At 45.4% G+C, this 13,977-nt stretch overlaps 1 protein-coding gene across 3 annotated transcripts in view; it reads right to left on the bottom strand.

The window, feature by feature from the left end:
• Nucleotides 1-13,977, bottom strand: part of SRGAP2 (SLIT-ROBO Rho GTPase activating protein 2) — a 303,664-nt gene that overhangs the window by 77,337 nt on the left and 212,350 nt on the right. For all 3 annotated transcript variants that reach the window (XM_038748678.1, XM_038748679.1, XM_038748680.1), the window contains exons 6-7: nt 7,417-7,632; nt 6,288-6,416 (exon numbers count right to left, since the gene is read on the bottom strand). In XM_038748678.1, the coding sequence (XP_038604606.1) occupies nt 6,288-6,416; nt 7,417-7,632 (345 nt within the window). The remainder of the gene's footprint in view (nt 1-6,287; nt 6,417-7,416; nt 7,633-13,977) is intronic.

Here is a 13,977-nt window from a genome sequence, read left to right on the forward strand (position 1 = left end):
CGGGACAGGAGAGAGCGAGGTACAGTGAGGAGATTAGTGGTGGAGGAGCGGAGGGTGCGGGCTGGGCTGGAGAAGGAGAGAAGGGAGGGGAGGTAGGAGGGGGCGAGGTGATGGAGAGCCTTGAAGCCCAGGGTGAGGAGTTTCTGCTTGATGCGCAGATTGATCGGTAGCCATTGGAGGTTTTTGAGGAGGGGAGTAATATGTCCAGAGCGTTTCTGGACAAAGATAATCCGGGCAGCAGCATGAAGTATGGATTGAAGTGGAGAGAGACACGAGGATGGGAGATCAGAGAGAAGGGTGGTGCAGTAGTCCAGACGGGATAGGATGAGAGCTTGAACGAGCAGGGGAGCGGTTGGGATGGAGAGGAAAGGGCGGATCTTGGCAATGTTGCGGAGCTGAGACCGGCAGGTTTTGGTGACGGCTTGGATGTGAGGGGTGAATGAGAGAGCGGAGTCGAGGATGACACCAAGGTTGCGGGCTTGTGAGACGGGAAGGATGGTAGTGCCGTCAACAGGGATGAGAAAGTCAGGGAGAGGACAAGGTTTGGGAGGGAAGACAAGGAGCTCAGTCTTCGACATGTTGAGCTTTAGGTGGCGGGCGGACATCCAGATGGAGATGTCCTGAAGGCAGGAGGAGATGCGAGCCTGGGGAGAGGGGGAGAGAGCAGGGGCAGAGATGTAGATTTGGGTGTCATCAGCGTAGAGATGATAGTTGAAGCCGTGGGAGCGAATGAGGTCACCAAGGGAGTGAGTGTAGATTGAGAACAGAAGGGGACCAAGCACTGAACCTTGGGGAACCCCCACAGTAAGAGGATGGGAGGGGGAGGAGGAGCCTGCAAAAGAGACTGAGAAAGAACGACCGGAGAGATAAGAGGAGAACCAGGAGAGGACGGAGTCTGTGAAGCCAAGGTCAGATAACGTGTTGAGGAGAAGGGGGTGGTCCACAGTGTCAAAGGCAGCTGAGAGGTCGAGGAGGATTAGGACAGAGTATGAGCCGTTGGATTTGGCAAGCAGGAGGTCATTGGTGACCTTTGAGAGCGCAGTTTCCGTGGAATGAAGGGGACGGAAGCCAGACTGTAGGGGGTCGAGGAGAGAGTTGTTGTTGAGGAATTCTAGGCAGCGCGTGTAGACAACTCGTTCAAGGAGTTTGGAAAGGAATGGTAGGAGGGATATGGGACGATAACTAGAAGGTGAGGTGGGGTCGAGAGAGAGTCTCCCTCTTCTAGACTGTGAGCCCATTGTTGGGTAGGGATTGTCTCTATCTGTTACCAAACTGTACTTTCCAAGCGCTTAGTACAGTGCTCTGCACACAGTAAGCACTCAGTAAATACAATTGAATGAATGAATGAAGTGACTTTCCCAAGGTCACACAGCAGACAAGTGGCACGGCTGGGATTAGGGCCCAGGTCCTTCTGACTCTCAGGGCAATACTCTCTTCCCTGGCCAGATTCAGTGGAGGGAAAGCAGGGGCCTCAGAAAGCGGGTAACTGCCTGGTAGCTCCATGGCTGCAAATACCAGTCAGTCAATCGGTCAATTGTATTAATTGAGCGCTTACTGTGTGCAGAGCACTGTACTAAGTGCTTGGGAGAGTACAATAGAACAGACACATTCCTTGTCTGCAACAATCTTAGAGTCTACAATCTAGATGTTACCAATACAGGTCAAGTCACTCACAAAGGACGGCAAACAACAGCACCACAGGAGAGGAGTCCAGGGCAACTGAAGGGAAGGGTTGGGTCCATGGCGCTCAGTGCTTAGTACAGCGCTCTGTACACAGTATGTGTTGAATAAATACTACTACTACTACTATTATGGGGCTCCTATTCCTCTCCATGGGCAAATTTGCAAAGAGTGAGAAAAAATATTCATTCTCCTCCCAGAGTGGGAAACTAGGCTAATAAAGAACCTCTGGGCTTCAGTAACATGTTTGTACACCTTTAGCCAGCTGCCTTAAAGTCTCTCTCCCAATCTCATCGAGGAGATCAATCAATCAATCAATCGTATTTATTGAGCGCTTACTGTGTGCAGAGCACTGTACTAAGCGCTTGGGAAGTACAAGTTGGCAACATATAGAGATGGTCCCTACCCAACAGTGGGCTCACAGTCTAGAAGGGGGAGACAGAGAACAAAACAAAACATATTAACAAAATAAAATAGAATAGATATGTACAAGTAAAATAAATAGAGTAATAAATACGTACAAACATATATACATGTGCTGTGGGGAAGGGAAGGAGGTACGGTGGGGGGGATGAAGAGTGGAGGGGGAGAGGAAGGAGGGGGCTCAGACTGGGAAGGCCTCCTGGAGGAGGTGAGCTTTCAGTAGGGCCTTGAAGGGAAGAGATGACCCTGCTTCCTGGAGTTTCACTGCCAGACGATCCTGATTTTTTTTTTAATGGCATTTGTTAAGTGCTTACTACGTGCCAAACACTGTACTAAGCAATGGGGGGTAAATACAAGTTAATCAGGTTGGATACAGTCCCTGTCCCACATAGGACTCACAGTCTTAATCCCCATTTTCCAGATGAGTTGACAAACCCAAAGTCACACAGCAGACAAACTGTAGAGCTGGGATTAGAAACCAGGTCCTTCTGACACCCAGGCCCATATTGTATCCACTAGGCCAGGCTGTTTCTCAGATTCTAAGAACACCGATTAACCCAGCTTTCTCTGGGTTACATAAATGTCTGGCGAACATACTCTCAAGGGAAATCAATTTTTTATAAGACTTTAATGATAGCTCATCAAGAGGTCTGATGGTCTGAAATGACAGCTCATTAACCCTTCATCAGATGGCAGCTTTTAACTAACATTAGAGGGGATCACATCCCCAACATGAGGGGAGGAAACTGGGGGTGGGAGGGCGGCGGTTCACTTCTGCTTTTAATTTAGGGGAAAGAGGAAAAAAGTATTTTCTTCTACATAAATTCCCACCAAGCTGGCAGAACCCAGATCAATTTAAAGTGAACCAAAGGGCCAATTATAACAAACACACATCTCCAGCGTTGAGCTCGCCTTTCTGGTCTAGAGGAAACCAGGGATCAAAAGTGAAGACCCTGCCTTCTCCCATGACTTTTAGAAGCCCGGCTGGAATGAGGGGACAATCGGTCTGTTCTTCCTCTACCCAGTCACTCCAAAGGTTCGAGAGAGTCACAGGATCCCGTGGGAGGAGACACGGCATTCCAGTGATCCTACGGTCCTTAGAGCCAATCCAGGCGGCTCGGAATGTCTTTTCAGCCTGGAATAAAGAATCTCTTGGGGGGTGTTTCAGGCCCCTTGGCAGGAATTTTACAATACAGGTTTAAATTTCCTTTTTTAAAGAGTATTGTAAAAAGAGGAGCGTAGTCTTACTGCAACGTATAAAGCACTGATGAAAATAACTTCTTGGCTCTTCCACTTAGTGCTTTAAATCTCAAAACCCAGGAGAAGATGACGGGGTTTTATACATGTTACAGATGGTAATGAAAGAGAGCGTGACTTGTTACATGGCATCTAAGGAGTCACGGCCCCAAGGATAAAAGCATCTACTAAAACTTTGGTTCCACAAAACACAGCACACCAATGTATCTTTATTCCAGCTTTGCCAATGAGTACTTGACCACAGTTAACCCCAGAAGATACTCGGTCAAATAAATGACACCAGCGTTCTTTATTACTCACTCAACAAAACATGTAACTCAACTAGGGTAAAAAAGCCACTTTATCCTAACCTTGCAGAGGAAACAAACCTAACAAACAATTTAGAACCAACAGCCGAAGCTGATGGGAGTATGGGAGGAGGACTTAAAAAGGTACATGACTGTCTATTCCTGGAAAGGACAGTGAAATTTGCTCTAAGCAAAGGCTGGTCTTTTCACTCATTTGAGGAGCTGGGAAAGATGGTGGCTTAGAATGGGTATTGTGGATGGGGTCCAAGGACAACACCGGACCCTAAGGGGAAATCCCTCTAAGACTGTAAGAGCCTGAGGGCAGGGATTGTGTCCACCAACTCTCTTGTACTGTACTCTCCTACGGGCTTAGTACAATGCTCTGCCCATGCTAAGCGCTCAATAAATATCATTGGTTGAATGACTTGTCCTCAGCCCCCCTTTTCCTCTGTTCCCCTTCCCCTCCCCATCACCCCGACTCGCGCCCTTCTCTCCACCCCATCCCTGCCCCACAGCACTCGTGTATATATGTACATGTTTATAATTATGACTATTTATTTTTAATAATTATGTGTATATATCGAATTCTTTTTCTTTGTAATGAAGCTACTGATGCCTGTTTACTTGTTTTGATGTCTGCCTCCCACCTTCTAGACTGTGAGCCAGTTGAGGGCAGGGACTGTCTCTATTTGTTGCTGAATTGTACTTCCCAAATGTTTAGTACAGTGCTCTGCACACAGAAAGCGCTCAGCAAATACGATTGAATGAATGAATGCTCCCTCAACCACTTAGTACAGTGGAGGGGTCTGGGAGTTGGAAGTACAGGGGTTCTAATCCTGGCTTCACCACTTGTCTTCTGTGTGACCTGTGCGTCACTTCACTTCTCTGTGCCTCAGTGACCTCATCTCTAAAATGGGGATTAAGACTATGAGCCCCATGTGGGACAGGGACTGTATCCAACCCAATTTGCTTCTATCCCCCCAGCACTTAGCACAGTGCCTGGCACCCAGTAAGCATTCAACTACCACATTATCATTATTAACAGTAGTAAATGCTCAACAAATACCACTGATTAATACTTGCAGATTTGGTGACAAAGCCGAAACAAAGGCCTGGGACACAGGAAGTAAGCAGTTTTAGACAATCTGACTTGGTGACAAACTTTGGGCAGCAGGTAGAAGAAAAATAGACTTTTTCCCTCATGTGAAGACTCAATCTCCCTCCCTAACCACATATACACTGCCATTACCCTGAGGGTAGGCAATTTGACTTGGTGACAAACTTTGGGCAGCAGGTAGAAGAAAAATAGACTTCTTCCCTCATGTGAAGACTCAATCTCCCTCCCTAACTACCTATACACTGCCATTACCCTGAGGGCTTCAAAAGGACTTAAACCTTGATTACAGGGCATGTTCAATCTATTGTCCCTAATCAGAAAGGAGGAGGAGGAATTCGAAGGGGACCAAAGACACCTTTTCCCTAAACAGGTAATGGGACCCAGGCACTCCCAGCCTCTCCTCTTTCCTTCCCTTTGAGAGGTGGTCGCCTCTTCTTTCAGTTGACAGACCCTCAGAGTTTAACTCTCCTGTCATCCAGGTCACCCTTTATCCTCAAGACAAAGCCCTGGCTGGAAAGAAGGCAAAGTTCTTTCAGCAACTAGAAAGAGGTGGTCTAGAACAAGCCAAAGTTCAAAAGAGCTCTTCCCTTTACAACAATAATGATGGCATTTGTTAAGCGCTTACTATGTGCCAAGCACTGTTCTAAGCCCACCCACTGTGATACTAAAAACTCTCACCCACTTCGCCACTGCTCCAATTCGACCAGTTGCCCTCAGCATCCCTCAGGCCTACCTTCTAGGAGGAACAGTGTAGCCTAGTGGAAAGACCAGGGGCCTAGGAGTCAGTGGACCTGGGTTCTAATTCTATTTATTTTATTATTCTATTTATTTTATTTTGTTAGTATGTTTGGTTTTGTTCTCTGTCTCCCCCTTTCAGACTGTGAGCCCACTGTTGGGTAGGGACTGTCTCTATATGTTGCCAACTTGTGCTTTCCAAGCGCTTAGTACAGTGCTCTGCACACAGTAAGCGCTCAATAAATACGATTGATGATAATTTCAGCTCTGCCACCTGCCTGCTGTGTGACCTTGGGCAAGTCACTTCACTTCTCTCTTCCTCAGTTCCCTCATCTGAAAAATGGGTATTAAGACTGTGAGCCCCATGTGGGACAGGGACTGCGTCCAACCCGATCTGCTTGTATCTACCCCAGCGCTTAGTACAGTTCCTAGCACATAGTAAGCGCTTTATAACACAATTATCATTATTCAGTGAGTCAGTCCATCAAGTGTATTTATTGAGAGCTTACTGTGTGCAGAACACTGTACTAAGGTCTCGGGAGAGTTCAAAATAACAATATAACAGACACATTCCCTGCCTGAGCTTAAATGGGGGAGACAGACATTAATATAACTAAATATCATTATTCATTCCCATCTTTCTAAGTCTCCAAATGCTACAAGTCCTTCTACGTGAGTGGAATTAAATGCCCACCAGTTTGCCTGTAAAAGGGTCAGAGAGTGGCTATGCCCATGGATGGCTGACCAGAGCGAGAAGTCTGCCGGGCACCCTGCATGAAAGCACTTACATCGATGAGGTCAGACAGGTCGTGAATGTAGTACTTGAAAACAGATGCATTGGTCGCCTCCAGAGCCAGTAAGTACTCGTTCCGTGCCTTAATGGCCTTCAGCTTATTCTCCGTGTACTTGGCTTGACGCTGAGAAAGGGAACAAAAGTTCAATTTTTAAAATTGTTCTCAGAGGCAAAAGGAACAGTACACTTGAGAACGATAATTATTCTGCTACTCCCAAAGTACTTCTCCCTGAAATTAGGTTCTCATTCCGTTTAATGAAATTGAAGGACATAATGTAGATCAATCTGGGGCAGGTTAATGATGATCCCGGGATCGGGCACACATCTCTCTTCAGCTTCCACTGCATGGAACCCTTCCTTGCGGGGTGCGATGATGGGAGGGGCGGGAGAAGGGGAAAGCAGGCTCCCCAGCTTCTCCAGTCTGACTTGCCAACTGGGCGGCATCGAAGTCCATCTACAATCCTGCCTGCCCTTTGGGCACCTTCATCTGAGTCCTGTGGGATCTGGCTTGCTCCAGAAAGAGCCTAGGGTTGGCAGCTGCCTCTATTTGTCGAGGCAACTCGTGACAGGCTGTAGCAGTCCTGCTTTTTTTCCTTGAAAGCCAGGGAGAGAGGTCTATGAGGATAACTGCACCGGAGCTTTAGAAAAACCTTTAGTAAAACCTAATCAAAAGGTACCTCTGAACTGACCAAAAATTCATGCTTGCCCCTTTCGAGGGCCTTTCTTCCTGCATAAGTACAGCACTAAAGAACAAATTCAAACTACTGTTCTTTCCTTTCTGTCTGCCATGAACCATTTTATGACAGTTTTCAAATCTGCTTTAACATAAGTAGGCCGAATAAGGAAGAAGTTGAGTAGCCGAGGGCAGGCCTGGGTACAATGAGACTGAAGTAGGCCCAGAAAACACCCACTTCCACTAACCATCCCATTCTCATTCATTTATCCATTCAATTGTATTTATTGAGCGCTTACTATGTGCTAAGCACTGTACTAAGCCCATGGGAGAGGATGATAAAACAATAAACAGACACCTTCCTTTCCCACAGTGAGTTTACACTCTCCCTGACTTGGCCTGAACTTCTCCTCTTCCTGGACCAATCTCTAGAGCTCAGCGGCTCACCCACCTTCTCTTTCATCTTCTCAATCTTCTTCACTGAGCTCCTTCGGACGTGTTTCTCCTCGATCCTAAGGTTGGAGGTGGAGTCGGGTGAGCGAGGCGTCTGCCGGTCCTCCTGCTTCACTGACTTGCCGATCTGCTTCTCTTCTTGCTTCTCCGCCTCTTTCAGCTTGCTCTGGGCACTGATGCTGTCCGCATTGTACATGTGATAGGTCTTCATTACCTGCAAGACACCCCTCGAAAAAGTCAAGCCAGCAGGGTCATTTTCCGAGTTTTACTACCTAGAGGCTGAACTCAGACTCTTCCAACCCACCCAAGCCAGTGTAGTCACTTAAACAAAAATTCAAACACGTTAAGTTCAGCAAATAATCTTTGTTAAGTGCTTACTTTATGCCAATCCCTGTGAGAAAATACAAGATAATCAGGTCAGATTCAGTGCCCCCAAAACAAAGTCAAGCACCTTGTGCACAAGCTTAGTATATCATAATACAGCATTAGCAATTAATGATGATCATTTTGCCATTTTTAATTATTTTTGTTTCTACGGCTTTTTTTATTAGCCAACTGGTATACTTAGAGAACCTCTGTGAGGGAGATGGATATCAGGGAACAATAACAGTTGTCAAGACTGAGGCAGAGAAGGGAAATGGCTTGCTTCATGGATGAGGTTGTACTAGAACTCAAAATCAACCCATCAATCGTACCTACCAGGTGCCTACTGTGTACACTGCACTGCAGTAATCACTTGGGAGAGTATAATATAATAGAGGGAGTAGACAGGTCTCCTGCCCACAGGGTGCTTAAAGTATAGAGGGGGAGACAAACATTAATATAATATAAATGGTCAAAATTGGTCATTTCCTATTCCAGCTTCTGTCCACAGACCCACTGCACCCAGAATATGTACAATACGTTTCCTTGACACCAAAGGACTGTTTTGCACCCACACAAATTAAAGATAAATAGGCAGAATTAAATTACTAAGAAATACCTGGGCCATCTCCAATCAATACCAGGAGTGCCACACTTTATGGTGGTTTAGACAATTTCAGGAGACTAGCCCTTCCTCCACCACTGATAGTGACAGGATCACCATTCTCTCCATCTCTGAAACCCATAACCTTGGTATTAGCCTTGATTCTTCCTTCCTTTTATCCCCCATAGTCAGTCTGCTTCATCTCATCACTCAATTCTGCAGATATTCTGCTCCATTCACTAACTCCACCCACTCTCTAACTTGGAAATATGTTAAACCTACCCATCAATCTATAGTATTTACTTATTCATTCATTCAATCATATTTATTGAGTGCTTACTGTGTACATAGCACTGTACAAAGTGCTTGGGAAGTACAAGTTGGCAACATATAGAGACAGTCCCTACCCAACAACGGGCTCACAGTTTAGAAGGGGGAGACAGACAACAAAACACGTGGACAGGTGTCAAGTCATCAGACTAAATAGAAGTAAAGCTAGATGCACATCATTAACAAAGCCATGCTTTGTTAATACTCTATCCACTAAGCCATGCTCTATCCACTAAGAGCCATGCTCTATCCACTAAGCCATGCTGCTTCTCCATATTTCAAGCCTCCTTAAACCTTTATCAGGTCATCAGTGGTTCTGATGGGAATACAGTCCAAAAGAGGACTGCTCTGTTATCACCAGTGAACACCGATGGCATAAGAGGCAGGAGACTCCATGCCTGAGTCAGGAAGGGAAGCTGGGATGTGGAGGTGGGAAAAAGGGCAGATGAAGTGGCAGTTCACAGTCCAGGAGGATGATTTAATCCCTACTGTACAGATGAGATAACCAAGGCACCAAGAAGGTAAATGACTTGCCCAAGTTCACACAGTAGACAAGTGACAGAGTGGAGACTGGAAGCCAGGTCTTCTGACTCCCAGGCTGGTGCTCTTTCCACTTGACTACGCTGCATGGGCGTTTGATCAAACGCTTGTTACTTTGTTAGTTAATTCAATGCTTACCTTTGTTCTTTTTTTAAACTGTGTCTATGGTCTTACTCATTAACCTTCTGTATTTTTGGCATATTATGACGGCTTGTCACCATGTGCTCTGCATACAGTAAGCGCTCAAAGGATACAATGATTGATTGTCACCCTGTTAGCTTGTAAGGAATTTAAAGGTGGGAACCACAATTTGTATTTGTTATATGAGCCAAAGAATAATAATAATAATGATGGCATATGTTAAACGCTTACTATGTGCAAAGCACTGTTGTCTAGTACAGTGCTCCGCACATAGCATAAACTCAATAAATGCAGATGATAATGGTATTATAAAGCAAATGAGATGGGCCTACAAGTTCAGAGTCAAGAGTCAGTCTCATTTCTGATACCCAATGTTCTAATGTGTTTCACCTTATTCTGAACCCTCAAACAATTTTCCTTAAGTGCAAGATCTCTCCTCTCCTTAGGCAGTGACAGAGATGGGGACGGAAGCTATATTTACCTACCCAGAGCACAGCCGTTATTAAAAAGGCTTTTTGAATAATTTATACAGGGCTTCAGGTCTCTAGTATGACTAGACTCAAAATGAAGTCATTTACTATAACATAGATGGAATAGGCCTGTCTGCCCAGCCCCTAATTCTCCCTCACCACATCCTCTTCCACCTGACAGCTATGCTATGATCAGTGGCATTAAGTTTCCAAGAGAAGCAGCATGGCCTAGTGGATAGCGCACAGGCCTGGGACTCAGAAGAACCTGGGTTCTAATCCCAACTCCATGACTTGTCTGCTGGGTGACCTTTGGCAAGTCACTTCTCTGTGCCTCAGTTACCTCATCATGGGGATAAAGACTGAGAGTCCCATGTGGGACACGGACTATGTCCAACCCGATTATCTAATATCTACCCTAGTGCTTAGTACAGTACCTAGAATATAGTAAGTGCTTAACAAATTCCACAATTATTATTATTACTATTTCTTTTACTAATTTTCTTTTTCAAACAGGAACGTCACATTTGGAGAAGTGACAATGCAACTGGAGAAGAGGTTAGTTCCAAGGATCTCATCTTAGAGGTCAAAGCAGTCTTTGAGTAGCAGCGTGGCCTAGTGAAAAAACACAAGCCTTGGAGTCAGAGGACCTACGTTCCAATCCCATCTCTTCCACTTGACTGCTGTGTGACCTTGTGCAAGTCACTTCACTTCTGTATGCCTCAATTACCTCATCTGTAAAATGGGGATTAATACTGTGAGCCCTAGGTGGGACAGGGACTGTGTCCAACCTGATTACCTTGTATAATAATAATAATCGCATTTCTTAAGTGCTTCCTATGTGCCAAGCACTGTTTTAAGCACTGGGGAGGTTACAAGGTGATCAGGTTGTCCTTTGGGGGCTCACAGTCTTAATCCCCATTTTACATATGAAGTAACTGAGGCACAGAGAAGTCAAGTGAATTGCCCAATCTACCACAGTGGCTGGCACAAAGTAAGCGCTTAACCAAATCCCATTAAAAAAAACTCCAAAAATGAAGTCTTAAAAATAACATCTTCAACTTTTACAGCATCTACCTTCTAGTAGCACAGAGTCTTTTCCCATCTCTTAGTTCATCTGCCCTGCTACCCTTGTGAGAGTCAAGAATTATTAATCCTAGAGCAACAAATGGGGAAAATGAAGCCCAGCCTTGGTATGTGACTTGTCCGTTAATTATGATGGCATTTATGACGGGCTTAGTAGGTATATCAGGGAGTCAAGCTTTGGTAAAACAAAGATAACGTTCTCTTTGAAACCACCACTGGAGCCTATTGACTTATTGGGATTTGCCATACACAGGCTAAACAGCTCTGGTGCTGAAAGCTGAGCCAAAAGGTTATGAGAGAAAGGAGCCAGAAAAATATTAGCCGTTGATATGGCTCTGTTAATTACCGTTACTCTAAGTCACATGAACACCCAAGTGTGGCCACAGAGATGAACAAAATCATCTCAATTGTAGCCCGCACACCATCCCTGCCAGGCCCTGAGACTGTTGCTCCACTTCATCTTCTTTACAGAACTGCTTTCGATCTGCTCCTTGATCTCACACTGAACAGGAACATCTGACTTCAGATTTCCTACCACGGGTCTTGTCTGGATGATGAGGTTGAGAACCAGTGTGGCCTAGTGGAAAGAGCACAAGCCTGGGAGTCAGAGAACCTGGGTCCTAATCCCGGCTCTGCCAACTGCTTACTGAGCAACTTTGGGGAAGTCACTTTTTTTTTTTTGGTAATGGTATTTGTTAAGTGCTTACTATGTGCCAGGCACTGTACTAAGTGCTGGGGTGGATACAAGCAAATCGAGGAGGACACAGTCCCTGTCCCACGTAGGGCTCATGGTCTCAATACCCATTTTACAGATGAGGTCACTGAAACACAGAGAAGTGAAGTGATTTGCCCAAGGTCACACAGCAGACAAGTGGCCACAAGCTCCTCAGGTTGGAACAGTCCCTGTCCCACATAGGATTCAGAGTCTTTATCATTCATTCATTCAATCGCATTTATTGAGTGCTTACTGTGTGCAGAGCACTGTACTAAGCGCTTGGAAAATACAAATTGGCAGCATATAGAGACGGTCCCTACCCAACAGATGAGGTAACAGGTCCAGAGATGAGGTCACTTGGCCACAGGTGGCAGAGCCCGGATTAGAACCCAAGTCACTTAACTTCTCTGTGCCTCAGTTCCATCATCTGTCAAATGGGGATGTAATACCTGTTCTCCTTCCTAACTGGACTGAGCACCCCATGGGGGATCTGATTACCTTGTATCTACCCCAGAATTGAGTACAGTTCTTAGCAGAGTAAGCACTTAAATACCACAATTCTCTGCTCTCACAAAGGCAGTGAGCATCCCAGAGCCTCATTAGGGAGGCAGCCTGATTTAACATTAAAGGAATACAGAAAACCATCTGCGGCCCAGAATACCACCAGCCAGCTCATTATGGGTAACAGGCACGTGGAACAGCAACTGAGAAAATTGGGCCTGTTCTTGAAATAGCTCAGTGAGGGAGCTGGGCTCTGGTCTGGACAGCTGAATCAGCAGAAACATTTTCTTGGGCACCTGATGAGATGCCAGAATAAGGGAAGGCACAGACTCCAACTCGAATCAATTAATGATATTTATATTACGGTATCTGTTGAGCCCTTTCTATGTTCCAGACACTGATCTAAGTGATGAGGTAGATACAATATGTTCAGGTTGGACATAGTCCCTGTTCCACATGGGGCTCAACTTCTTATAGATTTTACATATGAGGTAGCTGAGGTTGAGAGAATCTGATCTCCTACTACAGTCCAGCCTGCACACTCTACTCTTCAAGTGCCAGCTTACTCACTGTGCCCCAATCTCGTCCATTTCGCCCCCGACCCCTTTCCCACGTCCTCCCCCTAGCCTGGAACTCCCTCCCCTTCTCCCCCTTCTAGACTGTGAGCCCGCTGTTGGGTAGGGACCGCCTCTATATGTTGCCAACTTGCACTTCCCAAGCACTTAGTACAGTGTTCTGCACAAAGTAGGCACTTAATAAATACGATTGAATGAAAGAATGAATGAAATGCCAGACCACCACTCTCTCCACCTTCAAAACATTATTAAGGGCACATCTTCTCCAAGATGCCTTCCCTGATTAAGCCCTCTTTTCCCCAGCTTGCTCTCCCTTCTGTGTCATCTATGTACTTTTGATCTCTGACATTTGGACATTTAATATTCACCTCACTCCAAACCCCACAGCACTTATGTACATATCTTTAAATTATATATTATAAATTACTTATTTACTTGTATTAATGTGTGTCTCTCCCTCTAGACCGTATGCACGTTTTATGCAGGGAATGTGTCTGCTAATTCTGTTGTATTGTACTCAATACAACAGTGTTCAATAGTGTTCAATAGTGTTCAATAGTGCGCTCTGCACACAGCAAAAGCTCAGTGAATCCCATTGACTGACTTGCCTAAGGTCATACAGCAGACAGACAAATGGGAACCCAGGTCCTCTGAGACCCAGGCCCACGCTCTTTCCAATCAATCAATCAATCAATCGTATTTATTGAGCGCTTACTGTGTGCAGAGCACTGTACTAAGCGCTTGGGAAGTACAAGTTAGCAACACATAGAGACAGTCCCTACCCAACAGTGGGCTCACAGTCTAAAAGGGGGAGACAGAGAACAAAACCAAACATACTAACAAAATAAAATAAATAGAATAGACATGTACAGGTAAAATAAATAAATAAATAGAGTAATAAATACGTACAAACATATATACATATATACAGGTGCTGTGGGGAAGGGAAGGAGGTAAGATGGGGGGATGGAGAGGGGGATGAGGGGGAGAGGAAGGAAGGGGCTCAGTCTGGGAAGGCCTCCTGGACAGCACCGCTAATTTAGTCCTTACTGCGTACAGAGCACTATATTAAGTTCTTGGGAGAGTGTAATACAATAGAGTTGGTAGACATTCCTCTGCCCACAAGGAGTTTACAGTCTAGATGGGAAGACAGGCACTAAAATAAATTACAGATAGGAGAAATGGCAGAGTATGAACATATGTACATAAATCCTGGGAGGCCGAGGGACGGGTGTAT

This window comes from Tachyglossus aculeatus, chromosome 7 (assembly GCF_015852505.1).
Source record: "Tachyglossus aculeatus isolate mTacAcu1 chromosome 7, mTacAcu1.pri, whole genome shotgun sequence".
Lineage (NCBI taxonomy): Eukaryota > Metazoa > Chordata > Mammalia > Monotremata > Tachyglossidae > Tachyglossus > Tachyglossus aculeatus.